Source organism: Bufo gargarizans, chromosome 10 (assembly GCF_014858855.1).
Source record: "Bufo gargarizans isolate SCDJY-AF-19 chromosome 10, ASM1485885v1, whole genome shotgun sequence".
NCBI lineage: Eukaryota > Metazoa > Chordata > Amphibia > Anura > Bufonidae > Bufo > Bufo gargarizans.
The window spans coordinates 52016563-52039187 of NC_058089.1; the positions used below are offsets into that span (position 1 = coordinate 52016563).

Below are 22625 nucleotides of genomic sequence, written 5' to 3' on the forward strand. Positions count from 1 at the left end.
GCTTCTACCTCAGTTTTGGCTTCCTTCCTGGGATCGTTGATGATCATTGGAACCTCCCGGGTTGTGGTAGGACATTTAGTTATTGATATTAGGTGCCGCCGCGCACCTGCCCTTTCCTACCACATTTTTTGTGTATTGCGATATATTATTTGATTTATTTTCAGGGATATCTCATATTAATAATATGTATTAAAAGTTATGTTTTATGCTTTACATACTTCATATGATTGCCTCTTCAGGTTGTTCACCTTCCCCTAAAGAAAGGTGCCTGAGCAACATATTCTAATTTGCTAGTGTCCTGACTTTTTCTACATTTGTCTGCCTGTGTACAGACTTCTGTTTCCTGGATTTTGACCCTTCGCTATCCAATCTGACCTCTGCTTGATCTCCATTCTGACCCTGAGCCTGCATGTCCTTACCTCAGCCTCTTCCCGACTATAGTTTCATCTGGTCTCTTGGTTCTGTACACTGGTGTTTCTTGACCTCCACGGGTTAGCCATCACTTGAAAAGAAACTACTCTAAGAGGTAGTGTGGTCTGATGGTTGCCCTGAAGCGAAGTCCAGATCCCCGTACAGAGTTAAAGGGTGAATAACGGGGGAGGCCAATTAGATAACGCCCTAAGTCAAATCTGTTCAAGTTATAAAGTCGATTTGGATCCGCTTTGCTTACCATGTATTTGTAAAAAAACTGTAGACAAACTCTTTCTTACAAAACAACTTTTAATAAAATACTGGTGTTAATGTGATATTGTTACACACAGATCTCCAGCTCCAATATTTCGGTGACAGAAAAAAAACTAAAATCCTATATCTGTAAATCTGACAGACCATACGTTTATAAAGAAATTTCTGTACAAGGCTGAAGGCATTAAAAAAAATAACCTTGGTATTCACAAAATAAGTTTAAACCATTTACTGCCACTACAGTTTTAATACATTATACTGGGAAAAAACTAACAAAAACCAAAACTATAGCTTTTTTGTAAATCACATAAAAATAAAAAAATAATTAGTTCATAGCTTTCTTGCCAACACTAAAACACTGGGTAATTCTACCCAGTCTGAGGTAATGGATATAAGTTTGTGATGGTGCAAATACTATGGTATGGTAAGTAAAGTGAATGAGAAAAAAAAATATAAAAAAATCACAGTTCTTTTCATCTCATTACAACTCATCGTGGTTCCTGGTGAGATCTTCTCCATAGTTTGTGGCCTGGCTACCCACAAACATATTCCAATTCTGCAAGATCTCATCTTTGGTCAACATTTTATCCTGCAATCATAAAAATGTAAAATTATAATAACAAACAAAAAAAATATATAGCGTTATTACAATAAAGCAGCATAATAAAATGCATTCCAAATGTGGCGGTGATTTACACAGTGATACGTAAACAATTGTACTTATGTTTTTCATTTTTATACAATTTTATTTATATTTTAATCGAGATTTTATCAAGATGTGTGCTGCAGAAGAAAATATGATGCCCGTGGATATAATCGTGTGGATCCTGTTCCGGGTACGGAGTTTACCTGCCATGCTTGTCTTGAAGCCAGGAGTGAAGCTCACACATATGGGGTATCGGTGAGCTGGCTGTTTACGTTTTTTATTTATATTTTGCTTAGTTTTATCTTACGCCTTAGTCTACTTTCACACTGGCGTTTTGGCTTTCCGTTTGCGAGATCCGTTCAGGGCTCTCACAAGGGGTCCGAAACGGATCAGTTTGCATTCTGAATGGAAAAAGATCCGCTCAGAATGCATCAGTTTAGTCTCCATTCCGTTTGAAAGACGGACACCAAAACACTGCTTGCAACGGATCCGTCCTGGCATACAATGTAAGTCAATGGAGACGGATCTGTTTTCACTGATACAATCTGGCACAATAGAAAACAGATCCGTCCTCCATTGACTTTTAATGGGGTTAAAGACGGATCCGTCTTGGCCATGTTAAAGATAAAACAAACGGATCAGTTCTGAACGGATCCGTCCATGACGGATCCGCACAAAACGCAAGTGTGAAAGTAGCCCAACCAATCCTCTGACACTCCCATACTGATGCACCCCAAGTCCCCGATTGGTCTGTTCCCCTGATCCAGCGATGACGTGTTGATGTGACTGCTGCAGTCAAACACTGGGTGCAGTAGTATTGACATATCACCATTGCAGCCAGGTATTGATTGCAGCAGTTGCATGCCATGTCGACACGTCATCGCTGGAGTGTTGGCACAATATTAGAGGGCAATTGATAAGGTGAGTATACACAGGATGGGTCATAAGTCTGATTGCTAGGGGTCTCACAAATCACAAAAACAGGGGTCTTACCCCCGCTTTGAATACAGCAGTCCATGCACAAATGAGACTGAAAAAGTTGCACTCAGCAATCTGTATCGGTTCTATAAATTTGGAATAAAAAGTGACCGCGGCTCAATTCAAATGATTAAAATATTTACATAAACTATTGGTAAAATGGTATTTGCATGAATAAATGTTATATTTCTCTACTCTGAGCATGCAAAACACTACATTTTTCAACTGGAATTGAATAAAAAAAGATGCTACTGCTGCCCACATACTTGTTATGTCGCCCCCTAGTGTTCTTTTGCTCTCCAGTCAAAACATTCACCTACTGTGTTCAGTACTGGTGGTCACACATGCTCAGTAAGACCAACTGGACACATTAGGTGTGTGTTCTGAAAGGGAATTAAAAACACGTATGCAACAACATATTTTAAATGCTGGTTTAAAAACAAACTCCAATTAAAAAAAATATGTTACATTTTGTGCGATCTAACAGGGAAATCTAATATTTAACTATGGGACAATCTCATTAAAAAACAGGTCTAACTGGTTCAGTCGCTGTAGAAGTGAAATACCTTGTCCCCATCAGACTCGTACATCAGATGCCTGGCTTCAGCCTGAGCATGGTCATAATCTTGAGGGAGAATCCAGTGTCGGATTTCATCTTTGTCCATTTTTCCGTCCTTGTTAAGGTCACGGAAATCGGAAAACTGTTCCCTTTCGGTGGCTACCCAGTCAGGTTCTGGAGTACCTTCTTCATGTGAAAACATGTCCGCTGCAGACAAAAAGGGCAGTCAATTATCTGCACAAATATTAGTTTCCTAGATATAGATATATAAATGGACCTATAAATATTAAGATATTCAGCACAAGTAGTCCAAAATTCAAAACATTAAAAATGCACAGAACACAGTTTGGGGACATACAGTCAACTGCATCTTTAGGCCTCATGCACACGACCGTTCCGTTTTTTGTGGTCCACAAAACACGGAAGCCGCCCATGTGCCTTCCACAATTTGCGGAAAGGAACAGGTGGCTCATTGTAGAAATGGCTATTCTTGTCCACAAAACAGCCAAGAATAGGACATGTTACTTTTTTTTTTGCCGGGCTACGTAACGGCTCCATTAAAGTGAATGGGTCCGCACTCGAGCTGCAAAAACTGCGGCTCGGATGCGGACCAGAACAACAGTCGTGTGCATGAGGCCTTATGCTGAGACTTCTGCTGGGAAGGGGAGAGAGAGCTGCAACATTCAGTGTCTGGCCACAGAGCTCCTACATGCTGTGAAATTCCAGTAGCAGAAAATTTGCATTGGCATACTACCTACCTGGGTACTTTTTGTCTTTTTTAAGGAGTATCTGCCCCCAAATTTTACAGTACAGGCTGCATATATCATTAGATTAATCTTCTACGATCTAATGAGGCTATGTCAGAATGGCTGACATTCCTGCCTGATATTAAAGTGAGCAGTTTACATGTCCAAGCAGGGAAAAGTGTCTCCCTTCTAGTTTCTCCCTGCCTGGCTTTGCGTTATTGACAGGATTGTCCCTGTTTGAAGACAAGGTTCCCTTTAAAGGCTATGTACACCTTTGGGGGCAATTTTTTTTATTTTATTATTGCATTGTACTTCTGAGCTAAAAATAATTTTTTCAATTGGTCTTTATTAAAAATATGGAATACTTTTTTCTGCATATAGTGGAGATGCTGTAGTAGCAGCCTGTGGATTTTTCCGTCATCTGGGGAGCTGACGGGCTCCTTATCTCTGACATTATAAGAACTGAACTGTAATGAGCGTTTATCTTGCGGATAAGAATGTGGCTTAAACAAGTGTTTATGACTTCTTAGTAGTTTAGAGGTAAGGTTTATTAGATGTGAAAGTACCAGTCACACAGTGAGAAAAAAACTGTTAACCCTTTGTGACAGAATGGCTCAATATTTTTAATAAAGGCCAAATGAAAATAAGATTTTTAGCCAAAAATGAGTAAAATGCAATCATAACAAAAACTGCCTCCGAAGGTATACATAGCAGTTAACTTGTTGACCATCCTCATGGGCAGGCAGCATACTCATCCTGCTGAATGCACTGGCACTGCACATGTGCGCGTATGAGCAGGCCAATGGCAGTATTACACAATGGAACCCTCCCATTCTGATTGCAGAGACTTTAGCAACTAAGAGGGAAGGGGCTGCTTCTGTCAGCCCCAGCAGCTCCCTGTAATATGATCACGAGCTGCTGATGTTTACCATGGCGCCTGGGGGCATAACGACCAGCCTTATTGGTACATGTTCCAAAGTATTACAAAAGCAATCAAATGATCTCTGCTTTAAGTCCCTAAGGGGGCCGAAAAAAAAAAAAAAAAAAAAAAAAACACACAACTCAGCCCACAAAATCCAAGTCCTAATACATCTACATAAACAGAAAAATGTAAAAGTTATGGCTCTTCGAATGCAATACTGAAATTATGACGAAAATCGCTGGTCCTTAAAAGGAGTATTCCAGCCTGTAGATACCGATGACCTATCCTCATGATAAGGCTACTTTCACACTTGCGGCAGAGTGATCCGGCAAGTAGTTCCGTCGCCGGAACTGCCTGCCGGATCAGGCAATCTGCATGCAAATGGTTACATCCTGAACGGATTTCTCTCCATTCAGAATGCATTAGGATAAAGCTAAATCAGTTATTTTCCAGTATTGAGCCCCTAGGACGGAACTCAGTGCCGGAAAAGAAAAGCGCTAGTGTGAACGTACCCCTAAGTCAATGACTGTTAGATCAGTGGGGGTCAGACATCCGGCACCCCCATTGATCAGCTCTTTTCAGCATCCACTGCTGCCAGAAACAAAACATTTGACAGAGCCAGAAGCAGAAGGCTAAATCCAAGGTGTAGAGGCCGTTCCTGTGCAGCTCAGCCCCATACATCAACAATACCAGACATGGACAAAAGTTGCACTGTTTGTGGTAAAAAATAATAATCCTAGACAAAATCTTTCACATTAAACTTTCTAAACCCTGCAAACGGTGCGAACCCAGTGTGAAGTATTCCGAGAGGCCGGCTAAAGGTTTCATGCGGCGAAGGTCTCTTATTAGCAGGTTGTGAGCTGTGTGTGATGAGAGTTATATTTATACCACTTTACAGTGAACCGAGAGAGGATCTTAAAATTAGTCATGGCCATCTTCACGGCGGGTGGGATGAGAGGATGAAATGAATAGCTCTCCTCAAGGGGCTGTCTCTAAAATTAGAGCTCGCAGATCAGATTTCTACGTCGCCAACCACTAAATCCAACTCATCATGAAATTTTACCACAGAAGGCTTCTTCTTGAGAGATACCAAGTAATAAAATGAATGAGTTTACCAAATTTCTGTGCAAGTCTGTGCCGACAAGTCAAGCCACGGCTGATCGGCCCATCACTGAGGATGGAAGCAGAGTCAATCTCATTCCTGTCTCAGTGACCAATCCCAGAGCTAGGCGGGTAAGTCTGCTACTCAGCCATGGCAGCTGCGAGTGATTGTGTATGTATCCTACCTACCTCTGTGCTTTGTACCTTAGCTCTAGGACCTGCTCTGTGTACCGACCATGGCTTGTTTTCTGGATTAACCCCTTGTCCACTGATTTAGCTTCTGAACCTCCTGGTATTAGGACCATGGCTAGTTTCTGGAATTACCCCTCATCTGCTGTTTTGGGCTATCTGTCTCTCCTGGTTCTTACCCTGCTTGTCTACTATTCCTTTCACCCTGATTCTGTTAGGTCTCCTTCTAGCAAGCTTGCACCAGTTTTCTGCTAACATACTCAGCAGCCAAGTCCATGCTGCCTTGCAGCTGGCTCTGGTGAAGAACCAAGAGGTAGGCCTTAGCTTCCTACCAACCAGAGTGGTTTAGCAAGAATGGTAACAATTTCTGAGATTGCTGGCTGTTTCGCATGGTGACCATCATGGATTAAGAGTTCGCCAGCCACCTTAAATCCTTCTAAAAACGCTTAAAAACTTTATAAGACGATAGTAGTAATACTCACATTAAAGTGCACCTAAACTTTTACATACACTTTATTAAAATATATTCTAAATGTGATATAAATGTTTGCAATATACTTTATTTTTTTTACTTTTCCATGTGAAATAGCCACATTTAGTTCAGGTGCCTTAGTGTTCTTGAATCTGTACACGCTGACATGTCAGTGCACTACTGGTGTATGGATTCCACCAGGGCCGCACTGAGCAGTGTAGAGGACGGAGCTCACATCACCGCTCCTGCCTGTAACAGCTCTGCTCTCTAAAAGCTCTGTATAGCAAGCACATCATTGATGTGCTATGCCAGGCTTTGGTGGGCACAGGTGGGAGCAGCAATGTGCTATGTAAGCCTCTGCCTCTGGAAGAATACACTAGACCCTACTGCACTGGGTGATAAAACCATGTACCGTAAACAATGCTTGCCAAATAGTAATTAGGCAAATAAAAACTTGACCTGCCAGTTCAGGGGACATGGTAGACTTAATTTAAGCACTAAAAAAAGCAAATAGTAAGACAATTAGCACTGAGGTACAAATTGCTTATTGCCAACTAGAATGTAGCATGGCTATGTCATAAGTGGTAGGCATGAACCCCATGGAGTGTAGCCTAAATTGGTTGTTCTTCATTAGCGTCTCCAACAGAAGAACATACGGCACAGGTACAAGGGAACAAGCCCAGACAAGAACCTAGGAGACCTTACTATTACTATGGTGTCATATCCATCTGCCTCCGCTCCCATATTCTCCCATCTGGATCTCCTCACCACTTACATCATGCGGTTTCACAGACACAAAGCAAGAGAATCTGCAGCTACATCCCCCTCCTCCCTGTCTACTGACCACCTATTAAAGCAGAGATTTTTCTTGTGGGCCAAGGAAACGTCTGGACATTTACTGAGATTCTGTAGGTAGGGACACTACAGGCGGCTCCAACATGAGGGAGATTCCCTTTCTCCTAATAAAAGAACAATAAATACACTTACATAGTTAATACCGTTCAAAAAGGACATATGTCGATCAAGTTCAACCAAGGGATAGGTGGGGGTGTGAATTTTAGAAAAGGGGAGCGAGATCCCGATTTCTACAGATTTTCATAAGCATTCATGTAATTTACTTTCAAGAATTAATCTTAGCTCTTTTTTTAAACTGTCCACTGTCCTGCTGTGAGCACGTCCTGAGGTAAACTATTCCACAGATTCACAGTTCTTACAGTAAAAAAGTTTTGACACGTCTGGAGACTGAACTTTTTCTTCTCCATTCGGAGGCAGTGCCACCTTGTCTTTTGAGGAGATTTCATATTTTTTGTATGGCCCTTTTATATATTTGTATAGGTTAATCATGTCCCTGCTAAGGCTACTTTCACACTAGCGTTTTCAATGCCACTTTTGAGATCCGTCATAGGATCTCAACAGCGGAAGAAAAGGCTTCAGTTTTGTCCCCATTCATTGTCAATGCATTCCGTTCCGTTTGGTTGCGTCCCCATCGTGGACAGAAAAACGGTCCGCGATGTGGTGCGGAGCAAGACGGACACACAATGTAAGTCAATGTGTCCTGACACACAATGTAAGTCAATGGGGACGGATACGTTTTCTCTGAAACAATAGAAAACTGATCCGTCCCCTATTGACTTTCAATGGTGTTCATGACTGATCTGTCATGGCTATAGAAGACATAATACAACCAGATCCGTTCATGACGGATACATGTGGTTGTATTTGGTAACGGAAGTGTTTTTGCATATCCATGACGGATCTGCAAAAAACACTAATGTGAGGGTAGCCCAAGACGTCCATTATCAAGACTAAATAAATTTAATTCTTTTAATCTTTTTCATAACTAAGACCCTCCATACTAATCAGTTTAGTCGCTCTCCTCTGTACTTTTTCCAGCTCCAGGGCGTCCTTTCTATAGACTGGTGCCCAGAACTGAACTGCATATTCCAGATGAGGCCGCACCAACGCTCTGTAGAGTGGTAATATTACATCCCTGGCCCGCGAATCCATGCCTTGTTTAATACATGACAAAATCCTAGTGGCCTAAGAAGCATTGACATTGTATGCTGTTATTTAATCTACGATCAACAAGTACACCCAAATCCTTCTCTATAAGTGACTCTCTCGTCCTTAGACATAAATTATTGCTACCCAGATTCATAACTTTCATTAGCTTTAATTAGGCCACATTATCAATCTGCGCTTCCAAAGAAACATCAAAGATTAAACCAAAATTGAGGAAACTGCGCCCTGCTAATCCTTCAATGCACCTTTCACTGGATATGGATATTACATAAAAATATAACCAAGATGAATTTTTCCGGTATAGCCAGCATATTTAGTCATTAAAAAAACCTGATGATTGAAGATGCTGGTGATATTGTTAGACATCACTACCAAGGGCCGCACTTTTCTACAGGCACAGTAGACCTGTGCCTGTAGGGGGTTCAAGGGGGAAGGGGTCTTCTGAAGGTAAAAACAGTGACACACTGGTCCATAGGGTGCGTTTGGTACTGCATATCTGAGAACTGTAATGCCACAGATAGCCTGCAGGCAAGTGCAGAACAGTTTCTGTAAGAAGGTAGCCATGTCCTTAGGTGTGACCTACTTAAAGATGTTCTCCGAGACCAGGAACCCCTGTTGAGATGGTCAGGCAGGGTGCAAAAGATTGGGGGGAAAAAATTAGTTTCACCTGTCACAGATGGTCCAGTGCTGAGCTCCCTTCTCCTCTGCTGGACAGACGTGTGACGTGCTGTCTACATGCATGCCACTGATGACGGCCAATGACCTCATCAGTGTTGGGTACTGCCACCACTGATTGGCCAGCACTGGTGACTTCTACATGCACGTCACACTTCTGGTCCAGCAGGGAGGAGACGGGAGCTCGGTGCTGGACCAGTAGAGCCTGGGACAGGTGAAACATTTCTTTTTTAAAACTTTTGCTCCTTAAGCGGCCTGTCTTGGAGAACCCCTTTAACGTGCAGAGCCTATGTGTCAGACAATCTGCGTCTACAAGCTCCTGAAATTGTAATCCCTAATAAGCCATGAACCCAATAATAAGCCATTATTCACAGGCTTACTCCACAACAACAAAAAATACAAATCATAATCTAAAATGAAAATAAAATACAAAAATCCAACATTATTATATATTCATTGTTATAAAGCACATAAGGTTGGCAACGGGGGGGGGGGGAAGAACCAAAAGGTCTCATTATGTCAATTTTGATTTGGCCACAGAAAAAAAAAAAATGTGTAAACCTCAAATAACAGAATGTCATTTTTCTGTCTCTCCACCGCTGCGAAAACAACATTCTTGATCAACACCTAAATTAAATTACTTTACCTCTCTCCATTACTGAAACCACTCTGGGAACACATCCTGTCATTACCAAGTGGGGTGCTGACTTCTATAGCACTGTGACATTGTACACAACACAATATACACAATTTGCACTACTTTACGCTCGCTGGGATAACAGCGGGGCAGTAGGTAAGCACCAGCCGAGAGAGAACTTTGACCAAAGAAACATTTTAATTGCCAATAGCCCATTAAACATCTTGGGAGACCGGTCGCCTGCTCTTATAGTCAGATGGATTTCTGCTTCATTTCATCATATACAAAAGGGACACAATTATAGGTCTAATTTAAGCGCACCTGCATTATTTCAAATCAGATGTATATGGATTTAAATATATATAAGAAAAGCCAGGTTTGACTTCTCAGTGTGAGCAGTCAAATCCAGGGAGCAGTTCCAAACTTTTCGTTCTGCCGTCAATTAAATTTATTTTTTTCGCAGTTTCGGAACGACTTTTGTCGCCGGGCAGGTCTACAGTCTGAATCCTTGAATGACCAGACCTTGTGCCACAAACACTAGGAAAGTCTCACATAGGATTTCATTTTTTTTTAATTACATGTATAGCAGAAACAACGCATGGATTTAATATTTTTTTTGTTTCTGCTGCATTTTTGTGGCTTTTGATGGCAAATGCATTTTTATTTTATTTTATTTTTTTGCGAGCCATGCGTTTAAAAAAAAGAAAAGTATGCACCCCAACCCTCTGATGTCACTCTCCCGCTAGATATCTATAAAAAGGCCATTGGAAAATAAAATGTGCTGGAAAAACCACATAAAACAAACAAAAAAAAACATTTGTGGATGTCTATGGCACAAAACAACAGCAAAAGGGCAAAAAAGACCATAGCCAGAACATGCAGCCATGGACCAAAAAAAAAACTGCATCACAAAAAAATAAATAAAAAAAAGGCATTAAAAACAAGCACATGTGTACAGCATTTCCTAATTCTCATAGACTTACAGCTAACATCTGTAGGAGACATAAAAAAAAAAACAAAAAAAAAACAAACAACGTTCCAAAAATGGCCTTAGGCCTCTTGCACATGACTGTACACCGAGGGCCCTGCTTCAAAGCCCAGCCATATGGCAGAGAACCTCTAGCAGGCGACCGTTGTTTACAATTTCTCACCTCCATTCAGCCAGCCAGGAACCCAGCTAATGGAACAGGAAAAACCTCTCTGCGGGGGGTCTAGGCCATTCCCCAGTTCAATGAACGTTATCAGACATCATGGAATCGTGGGTTCATAAGGAATTATGAATTGCCCGTCCATCAGACATAAACCATATACATATTTCTGTCCCTGTGGCCACGATGAACAGGCCCATGGTCATAGCTTGGTGGTGGGATGCCAGGGAGGGGAGATATACATATCTCCCCACAGAAACCAGATAACGGTACGATGCTTGGACTCTACTGGTAGCCGGATTCATTGGTCCCAGAATCACCTCTCTGCGACATTCTGGTCTGGAGCCATGAGCCCTAATCGGTTTTGTGGCGCATCTGCTGACAGCCCAGCAGAGGGGGGGGGGGGGGGAAACCCCTCCCAGAGGCCGGGAGGGGAGCGGTTGGCTACAGGTTAAAAGGCTTGTGCCAGCAAGTGGGCGGGTCTTTTCTTTGAAGGGAGGTCACATTGTGCCATGTGTTTAGAGGGACCTGCAACCTGCTGACATCACTGCTTCCCATGTGACTACAACAAAGAACTCATCACCACCCAAAGGACTCCTATACCTGGTAAACTTGTTCTGCTTAACCCTGTTTGTACCACGCCATCTGTATTTGGAACCTCAGACCACTGTATATCTTCTTTGTGTGTATAGTGTTATTTCTAGTGAGCCTTTAAGGCTGATTAAATATATAATTTAAACTTGTGCCGTCTTGTATTTCGATCACAAATCCCCACGTCCGTATTTCGGTCTAGTAATAAGCTTCCGCGGGTTGGTTTCTTACCCTATATAATCCCATTAGCGGACCGGGCTTATATCAAACAAGAAGCTGGTGGCAGTCTTCCCGGGCTGAAAACGCGCCGTTTCACTGGGGCAGTAAAAAGGCTCTCAGCTTGTTGCCTCTCTGTGCCCATGAGGACCGGAGGATTCTGTGAAAACTGTACCAAGACTGACCTTACCCGCTCCTCCAGAAGGGCGTAACGTCACGCCTTGGTAACCAGTGACCATACCGTATCTCGCTGGTTCTACGTAGTTGACGTCCAATGTCAGTCGGGGTACGGTATTTGTCACACTGCACTTTTCTCGGGCCCCATTGTAGAGATGCCTATTCTTGATTGCAAAACGGAAGTTTTGCCTAAATCTGGAACATAACTGAACACATAATGTGTCCTTAAAAGGTTTGTCTATGTTCAAAAAAAGCGTAGTTTTTTTTTCTGTAGGAACAGTGCCACACCAGTCAATGGGCTTTATGTGGTTTTGCATCTCAGACCTATTCATTTTAAAGAGGAGCTGTCCCCTCTCCAGACATGTCTATTTTAGTAAATACTTGAATCCCCAGTGTAATAATTACGGAGCATCTTTTCTGAGAACTCTGTTATACCACTCCTCTATTATTCCTCTTAGAAATGTAATAAATTGAAAACTGGGTGCTATCAGTTGGGGAATGAATGTCCCCAGTTTGACACTGTCTAATCAGTTGCAACGGACTGTGCGGGACATGACCCTTTGACAAGGAGAAGGTTAAGATCCAGTTGTTGATTAATTGAAATTATATTTAGGAAGGATAACAGAGGAACGACAGAATGCATAGTTCAGATGCTCCACAATTGGTATTTTGATAAAACAGACATGTCAAGAGTGGCGCCAGCTGTCATACTTGCAATACTAGTCACAGTCTGTGATAAGAGTGGCACTGTACCTGGGAGGAAAGCAATATTTATTTTCTGTTCCTGAAAAACCCCTTAAATTGACAACAAATGGCACCACTCTTCAGAATTATAAGGATTACATTCAGAAAGAGATGAATGGTAGGCATATAGTTGGCCAGGTCTAGGCAGGTTTTTATATGGCAGAATGGTTCCCAGCCTAATTAATGAGGTCAGGTCCATGTAGTCTGGAATGGGGCCTTAGCTGGTGTCACAGCTCCGAGCTGGAGCTACTCCCTATTCACAAGAGCTTACCGATATATTCATCTTCATCGACAAACCCATCTCCGTTCTTGTCGATGTCTTCAAGGGTCTCCTATAAAAGTATAAAGGCAAGTTTCATATTTGTTATACATAGCATGGTAGACAGCGACAACAAATTGCCGACAATCAAGTCTAATTTGCCAAAATAATTTTGCTCATATAGTCAAAAGCAAAGAAACATAAGGGTGCAAAGAAAGAAAAGATGGTGGTAGGTATGGAAGAGAGTCAATGCCAGTAAGCTGCCTGCTAAATACCGTATGTCATTGTTCTAAACTGAATTAGTCTCCTATGCAACTGAAGGAAGTAGCTGAGCACAGTTAGTCCCCCGGCTCCAGAACCCCATCATTTGGACCCCCACCAATCTAACATTTATCACCTATGCAGAAAGGTAATTCATGTTTTAGGCTCAGGCTGCTGTGTCCTCCATCTGCCAGTGCACGGCTTGTTCAGTGGGCATGATCTGCACCACTGCAGCCAACGTCTACAAGAGACACATTGCTGCTGAAGCCAGTCATTGGCTCCAGCAGGGCAGGTGACCATGCCGGAAGTGAACAAGCCGTAGACCGCCAGATGGACATATGGGAGCCGTCACGCAGCGTCAGAGAGGTGGGGAGCAGGCAAGTATGATTCTTTCCATAGTGGAGGCAGGCTGCGGGCTCCTGTGAAAAAGTTACTTATTCCCTTTTAAAGGTGTATTCCAGTTAGATTAAGTTATCCCCTATCCACAGGATAGCGGATAACTATTAGATCAGTAGGGGTACTACTACTGGGAACCCCACTGATCACGAGAACAGGGGCCCTGTACCTCCTGCAATGAACAGAGCGGCCGGTCGGGCATGTGTGTAGCCGTTCCATTAATTCCGGATTTAATGTCGAAGATAGTGGCGCTCTGTAATTCCCATAGAAATGAATAGAGCGGCCATGCGCATGAGCGACCAATTGCTCCATTCACTTCAGACGGCCTGCAGGGGGTACAGGGCCCGCGTTCTCGGGATTGATGGGGGTCCCAGCAGGCAAGACCCCCCACCGATCTGTTATCTCCTATCCTGTGGATACTTAATCTAACCAGAATAGCCCTTTAATTCCTTCTTTCTGTTCTCAGTAGTGAACTTCCTCCTCTGATCTTCTCTACTGAGCCTGTGCAGCACAGTTTCAGGCATTGCAAGGCATCAGAATTTGGGGGGTACTTTATCTCCTTAAGGAGAGCGCCTTAATCGGCTCCTCAAGAATTCTGGAGAGAAGGGATGCAAATGAGCTCTTAGCAAGTTCTGCATCTGATGCCTGCTGTAAAGTAGCTATCCTGCAAGTCAATGTTCAACCCTTTAAACAGGCCCTGAAACTTGGATGATAACTAAGCCAGCATCTCATCTGCAGACAGTTGTTTTGGGGTGATTTCCCCTCATCAGTGCAGAGCAGAGAGTACTGGCTTAACTGGGTGACAGCTAAGGCATCAGAGTGATATTACAAAATTGCAACAAAGAGTTTCTTCTCCGGCACTTCATAAAAAAAAAAAAATATCCTTTATTGAAAACACATTAAAAATATCTTGAAAAACAGTAAAAAAAAAAAAAGTGCTGCAGAAGAGACTCTTCGTTGCAATTTTGGAATTTCACTCTGGTGCCTTTGTCTGATCCAGGATCCTTCTCTCAGCACCCGTTGTATTCGACTTTGACTCCCCAGCCCTCTTTCTGGGCAAAACAAAGGCACCAAGTCATGGATTTGCCCCACTTGCCAAAGGGCATCAGTGTGAGTCCCAAGTGGCATATGCATCCCTTTAAGGGGACCTCCAGAAATAGAACAATGAGCACCTATCCTTAGGATAGCCCCTCAATGTTTAATGATCAGTGGGAGCCTAACCTCTGGGGCTGGTCAAACAATTATGACCTATTTTAAGCATAGTCCTTTAGTGTTAAAGGGAACCTGTCACCAGTTTTATGGTGTCCTAACTAAGGGCAACATAAATAAGTGACTGATTCTCTTAGCAAAATGCTGGGTCACTTTCTTTAATTGACCCAGTCAAACTGCCAACATCTTGTATTTAAAAGCTCCAGCTGATAATGATGAGTCCTGAATATTCATGAGCGCCTGACTCTCCCCGCCTACCTGCTGCTGATTGACAGTTATTTTCCATATGAACCAGCAGCAGGTGGGCAGGGGAGTGGCTATAGCTCTGAATTAAAAAAACCAAAACGCTGGACTCACTGACATCACGCTGGACTCAAATCAGCTCATTAGCATGCGGCATCTTTGTGTGTATATTATGAGGTAACCATCTGTCACACCAGTAAGTGAATACATCTAAGGTACTTTTTAGTAGTTAATGATTGTATATAATTAATTAGTTAGATTATACTCAAATATCCACATGACAGGTTCCCTTTAAAGACCTGGAGAATTCCTTTAACATATCTGGATTCCTGTGCTGTACAGAACAGTCCTTCAGGCACAAACTCAAGACCATTCAAAATGTAGCTAAAAAGTGAACATTAACCTAAAGGAATATGCCCAAAACTCCAGTATAATTATTAATATTATAATGTAAAATATTAAGCATAGTCCAGGAGGGCGCTCTTACCAATATAACGGTGTCCTTCATGTGCTCAAACTCTTCGGGATGAAGGAAAGCAGTGAATTCTTCTCGATTCGCTTCGAGATCCCCATTGAGGTCGGCTTGTTTAAACCTCCTTTCATCACGGGGAAGCATTTTCTTGAAGCTAAACTGCTCGGCGGCGTCTTGGAACTCTTCGGGGTTAGCTGCGCGGAAATGGCGACACAAAACGTAACTCAATCACCAGACATTTTCACTGAAAAGAGCCATTATTTCAAGGGGATGACCAGTCTTATCGAATGATGGTAATATGAGAATGTGTAACATGTTACACTATATCCATCTCACAATTCCTTGCCACGTACAAGATCTTTGCTTGCTGTCAGTGGAAACAATCATGACCCAATCCAGTGGAGGACTTGCTATACTGTATCAGTATAGTTAAGAGCCACAAGTCTGGAGTCCACGAAAAGGAAAACTATGGGGCACATTTAGCCGACGGTCTTAATAAAGGCGTTGTGCTGGCGGAGGATCAGCTGGGGTTATAAAGAGGCGCCAGCATCCTGCTCCAGTCTAAATGTAAGACAGCTTTGTCACCCACGCCACAATTTTAGACTTGGCGTGAGAGAGGGGAAAAGTCGCATCTGCACCTGAAATACACCTAATTTAGGCTTATTTCAGATTAATAAATGACCCCTATATGCATGAAAAGGGCCAAATCAAGGCATGTTATGGGAATAAGTGTGTTTCTATTCACCGAGTGCAAGCAGCAATGTTGAAAACATTAAAATGCAATGAGCAGAAGAGGAAGGCACCCGTATATCTATTTCTTGCAGCGCCCCACCTGTCTGCTGCTTGTGTTTGGTATTGCAACTCAGCTGCCCAGAAGTAAATGGGCCTGAGCTGCAATACCACATGCAACCTGTTGACATGTTTTTCTAATCCTGTACAACCTCTTCAATCACATTCACAATCTATATCCACAATGAAGCCAAATGACTCCACATTACAGGTGGTCCCAGTCCAAAAAATAAAATGGTACTTGAGAACAGCTATTTAAAGGAGCAGTCCACTTTGGACAATCCCTTTAGTAGGATCACCTGATGTAAAGCTGATCACACTGCTGGGATCAGCTGTATAAGTGGGGGACCTGGCAGCAGGTGTTCATTTGCCCTGCAGCGCCACTCCAGGAGAAATGAAGCATTACACAAACCCCACTGAAATTAATGGACTAACCATGTAGTGCATGTTTGTCTAAGGGCTCACGCACACGACCGTATGCCCTCCGAGACATACAGTCCGTGAGCGGGCCATATGTCCCGAAGCGGCATACATCGCGCACACGGGAGCGCACAGCATTATAGATTACTATGATGCTGTGCGCATTGGGCCGCCCGCGGGGCTATTGTCCCGCACTCATAACATCATATGAATGTGGGACAATAGTCCCATGGGCGGCCCGATGCGCACAGCATCATAGTAACCTATGATGCTGTGCGCACGATGTATGCCGCTCCTGGACATATGGCCTGCTCACGGACCGTATGTCTCGGAGGGCATACGGTCGTATGCATGAGCCCTAACGAGCACAAACCCTTTAAGAAAATTCCTAATATAGGAGCAGATCGTCAACAGTATGGACACAATAGTTAACTCACCCAGGTAATATCCATACGTGGCTTGCTTGTACTCTTCCCATGATATATGGTTGTCCTTATTGACGTCATAGTCCTTCCAAACTCGGGCCACATTTTCATAGACGTATCTTTTCTGGACCCGCTTAATCCACGCCGTCAGCTCCTCGGTGCTAATTAGTCCATTGCTGTCGCTGTCTATCCTGTTCACTATTTTGCTGGGAAGAACAAAGAGATTTATAAATGGAATATACTTGGGATATGACAACAGGTGGTAGTTATAGCGATGGATGAACTCGGCCACGTCTTTCAGACTTCCTCCCCCAGTGGCAATATGGGGAAGCAGCGCTGGCACCAGTCTAAAGGGCCTTTCAAAGGGGCCGGCAATCAGTGGATAGAGACTAAGGGGGTCATCTACTATCAGAAAAAAAAGCTTATATTAGGCGAATTTCTGGCGCAGATTACGGCAATCTGTGACTTTTCCCCGCTCACGCCAGGTCTAAAAAAGTGGGCATGGGAAGGGCCGGCAGGCTTGTCTCGTTCATCATGTTGTACACCTGTTTTAGGCATAGAAAATGGTCTAAATTTAAGCCAGCAAGAAAGTCGTCTTACATTTAGACCACCGGTGGATGCACCAAAGTTATGTAGAGGTTGGCGCCTCTATATAAGTTTGGCGGATGCACTGCCAGCTAAAGGGCTTATTAAGGCGAAAATGCCGGCCTTATAAATGACACCCTAAGTGTCCATAATGGGACAACCCCTTGGAGTATTTAATGATAAAATAAATAAATAAAAATCAGCAGCAGCTTGTTGATGGTCTCCAGGAATAAACTGGTTTTGCTGTGTGCAGTGTAGAAAAGAAGGTCATGAAGATGTATTACTGACATGCTAGATTTTACATTTGCTGATTACAATGTCCTCAGGCGGAGGTCCCCTTTACTGAATCCCTCAGTTTCTATATTTTACTGGATAACATTTATAACAAGTTTAGGATATTTTAAACATACAAGCAAATACATGGCTGTAGAAAAGCAATGTTCTCCCCTGAACGCACAATATGGCGCTATGTGTCTTTTTGGATTGCAAGCTCTTCTTCCCTTTTTGCAGCCAGCTATTCTGCATAAACTATAAATAAAATAAATAAAAAATACTCAGGAGAAAAAGAGAACATTTTCTTCTGCAATTATGAAATGATGGACTGTAGCAGGAACCGTTCAACTTGGAGGACAATGAATGGCTGGCAGCGCTGCGGTGCCCGCCCTGCAGATACCATCTCACCAAGTCCCCTCTTCAATCCTCCCATTGAGAGGTGTTCACTGATGCGGAGCCAATACTGACAGCTTCACAAGAGCATGTGCCACGTTATCAGCATGGCAAGAGACGCTCCTCTGATCATCTGACACCTCACCGAAGAGGAACTTCCGAGGGTGGACATACAGGGCCTTGTCCTAACGCCCCTTCTGACTCTTACTACACTGGACAGAGCAGAACTATGCAGAGAGGCAAAACCAATACTTGGATGCAGAGAAAAGGGAAGTTCTAACTATGGAACGGCTATAACATAGTACATAACGAAACTGTACTAGGAAACTGCTTGAATAGCAATTCCAGGGCATCACATTACAGGGAAGCTGTAAAGTGCAAACAATGTGAACAGCGCGATAAGGAATTGTCCTTTAAGAAATGACCTAAACAGTCAGGATATGTTCACACGCAGTGGATGTGCTACAGGTCTGCACCCGAAGAACTCTCACCCAGCTTTTCCAGTCTCCTGAATGGCTTACCCTAATTCTGGGCAGACATGCTTCTTTATTAAAGGGGTAATCCATCTGAATAGCAATGAATGTAGAAGACCCTACGCAATGCGCAGTGCGCTCTCTGTTCATATTCTTGAGATAAGAGAGTCTCAGAAGAGGGACCTGCACTTATCGGAAATGTCCCAGTCAGGGGACACCCCTTTAAAACGCAAGACACATTTGCAACTTAGGACAAAAAGCCAAGCGACAATCCCTGCAGAGCTGTAATAGCAGCCGCAACGATTGCCGTCCAGATTTTTGTGCGCAATTTACATCCTCCTCTCTATAACACGGCCTTTTGAGTCTCACCCCAGTCTTTCTTTGCTTTCCTCCGGAGTGAGTTGGTCGAAAGACTTTGCCTCATCTTTCCCCAGGAAGGCCTCGTGATCCAACTGGAAGCTCTGGTTCTCTTCATGGATCTGTGCGTTGAGTTCAGGGTCCAGGCGGATCCTCTCCTTGCGGAACGTGGGTTTGGTGAGGATCTCTCCAGCACAAAGTAGTAAGAGGTACAAAAGTCTAGGAGGCTCCATCTCCCTCCTCCTCACAGCAGCACAGGAACTGGAAGAGCACATACAGGTATACGTTATATATAGGAGAAAGGGGAACGGAGAAGACAGGATCCTAGTGGATCCAGAAGAAGGTCAAAACCTGATTTGGGACTATGCATCTTCTGGTCTTACATACACAGACGCCTACTAACCACACCTTCATAGAACATCCTATACATGGTTAGGACCTGCAAGGGTTTCCTTCATCAGCTTGCAACGTCTGCTGCTTCCATCCACACCCACATACCAGCATCACCACACAGGACTTCTGTCTGTACTTGCTCATGTTCTCCTTCACATCTCGTCCTAACCCTAAATGACGTGTGCAACCTCGGGAGCAGCACAGAGATGCCACCTCTACAATGCTGCTTGACCCCCAGCAGCACAGAGATGCCACCTCTACAATGCTGCTTGACCCCACACCATACAAACCGATCACTGGCACACTCTGATACCGGCTGCCAGACAAACACAGGGGCAAACCGCCGGGTATACTCCAACACAGTATACTGTCAAAAGCAACCAGGTGTCTAAAACGGGCGCATCCAGGTGTAGAACACTGGCACAGCATTAGGCACAAAATACCAGAAGACCACTGGTGACACATCATCACCAGACCAGGCCACCAAGACTAATAATGGGCATACTGTGGTGCAGACTAGCAAACAACCAGCTGTAGACCACCATGCCCAGATGTAGACTTTAAAGAAAACTCTGGCACAGACCACCTGACGAGGTGAAGAAGTGCAACCCACCTGCATAACCATTTGCAGACCACATTCATAGCCTAACCACCAGACACAACTTGGCACAGACCACCACCGACACGCTCCTCTGTAGACCACAACAAGCACACTCCATTGAAGACCACCGCAGGCACACTCTGCTGAAGACCACCACCTGAGGCACAGTCCACCACAGGCACGCTCCACTGAAGTCCACCACAGAGCAGCGCTCCTCTGTAGAGCACCAGACACAACTTGGCACAAGCCACCACCACGCTCCTCTGCAGACCACCGCGTGCACACTCTGCTGAAGACCACCGCGTGCACACTCTGCTGAAGACCACCGCGTGCACACTCTGCTGAAGACCACCGCGTGCACACTCTGCTGAAGACCACCATGGGCACAGCCCACCAGACACACCTTGGCCCAAACCACCACGGGCACATTCCGCTGAAGACCACCAGACAACTTGGCACAAACTACCATGGATACACTCAGATGCAGACCACCTGAGCCACAGCTTGGCACAGATCAGGAAGGGCACACTCAGGTGCAGACCACCAGGTAAATTCATGAACACTCCCTATGTGAGTACATGCAGATGTACAGCAGCCCCTCACTGAGCAGGCAGCATTACAGGTGGAGACCCCTGCAGTCCCTACCAGCACCCACCCTGCCCTCAGACCCCCTCCCCGCACCCACCGCTCACCCGGCCGGGCACCCAGACACCTACACTGAGCATTTCAAGCTTTGCACTTACTTGATCCGGGCAGGGATGGGAACCCGCTATCAGCCAATAGCGTCCCAGGACACATTCAGCCGCCGCCGCTGTCCCGCAGCTTCTGATTGGTCAGGATAGACTCAATGACTGGGAGGGGCCAGCGCGCCACGTTGCAATGGAGCCTGGAGATAGTAACTGTAGTGTCTGCCTAGTACTGGCGGGGGCCACACGGGTGACTGGGGCCCCGGTCACCCCCTGACAAATACCACACGTGTCTTACATCACAGAGCGCACATATAACAGACTGCTGTGTTCTATAATACAGCTTCCCGGGTGTTTCTATGCAGCCAGCATCTTCCACAGCGCAGTGCACAGACTGCAGTGGGTTGTGTGGACATTTTGAGGGGATTTGCCCATAAAAATTCTGCCCTGTCAGCATTTCTAGACTCCTGAACAGCAGGTCACAGTAGTTGTGCCCTTTAGCAATTACTCAGTGATTTTTTAAAAGAAAAATAGGGTCTTTGCTGCGGTTTTTCCCACAGAATCATGCGCCATTGTAATTCAGTGGAGCTGATCCACAGCTTTTGTGCGCGGAATCCATGGTTATAATGAAAAGGCTGTGGATTTTAAAAAATGCATTCATTGGCCTGTGCAGTTTTCTACAGCAGTACGTAAATACGGTATAAAATACTGCAGTCACTTTCATGCACTCGGCCTTAAGTGTTTTGTGGTCCGCAAAACACGGATCCTGACTAGGTGCATGCTGCCATTTATTTTTTTACTTCTGTAGAAATGTTGTATCCATGTCCGCAAAGAATAGGACGTTCTATTTTTGCAGGACTGCGGATGCAGACAGCACACGAAGTGTGTCCGCATATTTTAAGGCCCCATTGAAGTGAAAAGGTCTGCATCCGGGGGCGAAACTGCGTGAAAAAAAACCAAAACTAAATCCGCAAGTAACACATGCGAATTTTGGTGCAGATTTGGAGTGGAAATACTGTGAAAAACACACCAAAATTTGCATAAACTAAAGGAAAATATGCACACGGATTTGTATGTGCAAAATCCACACGTAAAATGCTATAAAAGCCACACATAAGGGGCCGTAGACACAAAAGTTTTACACGGTAAAACCCACTGTGTGAACGGGCCCTAAATATGCACGGTTTTTAGTTTGGCTTTGCTGTGGAAACACATCAAAATCCGCACCAGATTTTTTCAGTGTATTTTAAGAGGCCGATGGTCTATAGCAGTGATGGCGAACCTGTTAGAGACAGGGTGCCCAAACTGCAGCCCAAAACCCACTTATTTATCGCAAAGTGCCAACACGGCAGTATCCTAAATACTACAGTCCAGTATAGTATATTTTCCATGTACTTTATCATTTAAGTATAATGACCTGCCTACATTCAATGTGCTGTCCGTGCTGTTCATAGTGTGCCCAGCGCTGATGAATGGCTGGTAAAGTCCAGAGTATATTGGTACACCATAGACTTTTTCCAGGGTGCGGGTGCCCACTGAGAGAGCTCTGAGTGCCGCCTCTGGCACCCGTGCCATAGGTTCGCCATCACTGGTCTATAGGGAAAAACCTCGATACTAGGGATGTCCCGATACCAGACATTTGCACGAGTACTTGTATTCGTGCAAATGTCACCGATACCTCATGGCCATGCAGCGGGTCCCGTGTCCCAGATCAGCGGCTGCGGCGGCGTGTCCCAGCTTCTCTTCCGGGCAGCGGCGGTGCCGCTGCTCCCAGCCGATCAGCGTGGGGACGGCAGCGTGTCCCAGCTGATCGGCGTGGGGGCGGGACTTCTGTGCTGCGGATTCCAAGTCCCATGCGGTTGCCTAGCACTAGGAGGAAGTTT

General features: G+C 44.3%; 2 protein-coding genes across 4 annotated transcripts in view; one reads left to right on the plus strand and one right to left on the minus strand.

Moving 5' to 3' along the window:
• Positions 1 to 711: 711 nt before the first annotated feature.
• On the minus strand, positions 712 to 20893 carry RCN1 (reticulocalbin 1). Of its 2 annotated transcripts, none has more exons than XM_044270804.1 (7): positions 20800 to 20893; positions 19075 to 19323; positions 16994 to 17187; positions 15363 to 15541; positions 12779 to 12839; positions 2875 to 3074; positions 712 to 1273 (listed from the first exon to the last, which is right to left on the minus strand). In XM_044270804.1, the coding sequence occupies exons 2-7, from the start codon at positions 19293 to 19295 to the stop codon at positions 1166 to 1168; spliced, it is 963 nt and encodes a 320-aa protein (XP_044126739.1). In that variant the 5' UTR covers positions 19296 to 19323; positions 20800 to 20893; the 3' UTR covers positions 712 to 1165. The 2 variants fall into 2 exon arrangements, with proteins under 2 accessions (XP_044126739.1, XP_044126740.1); XM_044270805.1 differs by lacking the exon at positions 20800 to 20893 and adding an exon at positions 19414 to 19423.
• The window catches only part of LOC122920960, a 102334-nt gene continuing 80991 nt past the window's right edge, over positions 1283 to 22625 (plus strand). The window contains exon 1 of one of the 2 annotated variants that reach the window (XM_044270806.1): positions 1283 to 1585. In XM_044270806.1, coding sequence (XP_044126741.1) covers positions 1407 to 1585 — 179 coding nt within the window. In that variant the 5' untranslated portion in view covers positions 1283 to 1406. The remainder of the gene's footprint in view (positions 1586 to 22625) is intronic. The other variant, XM_044270807.1, reaches the window with a different exon arrangement.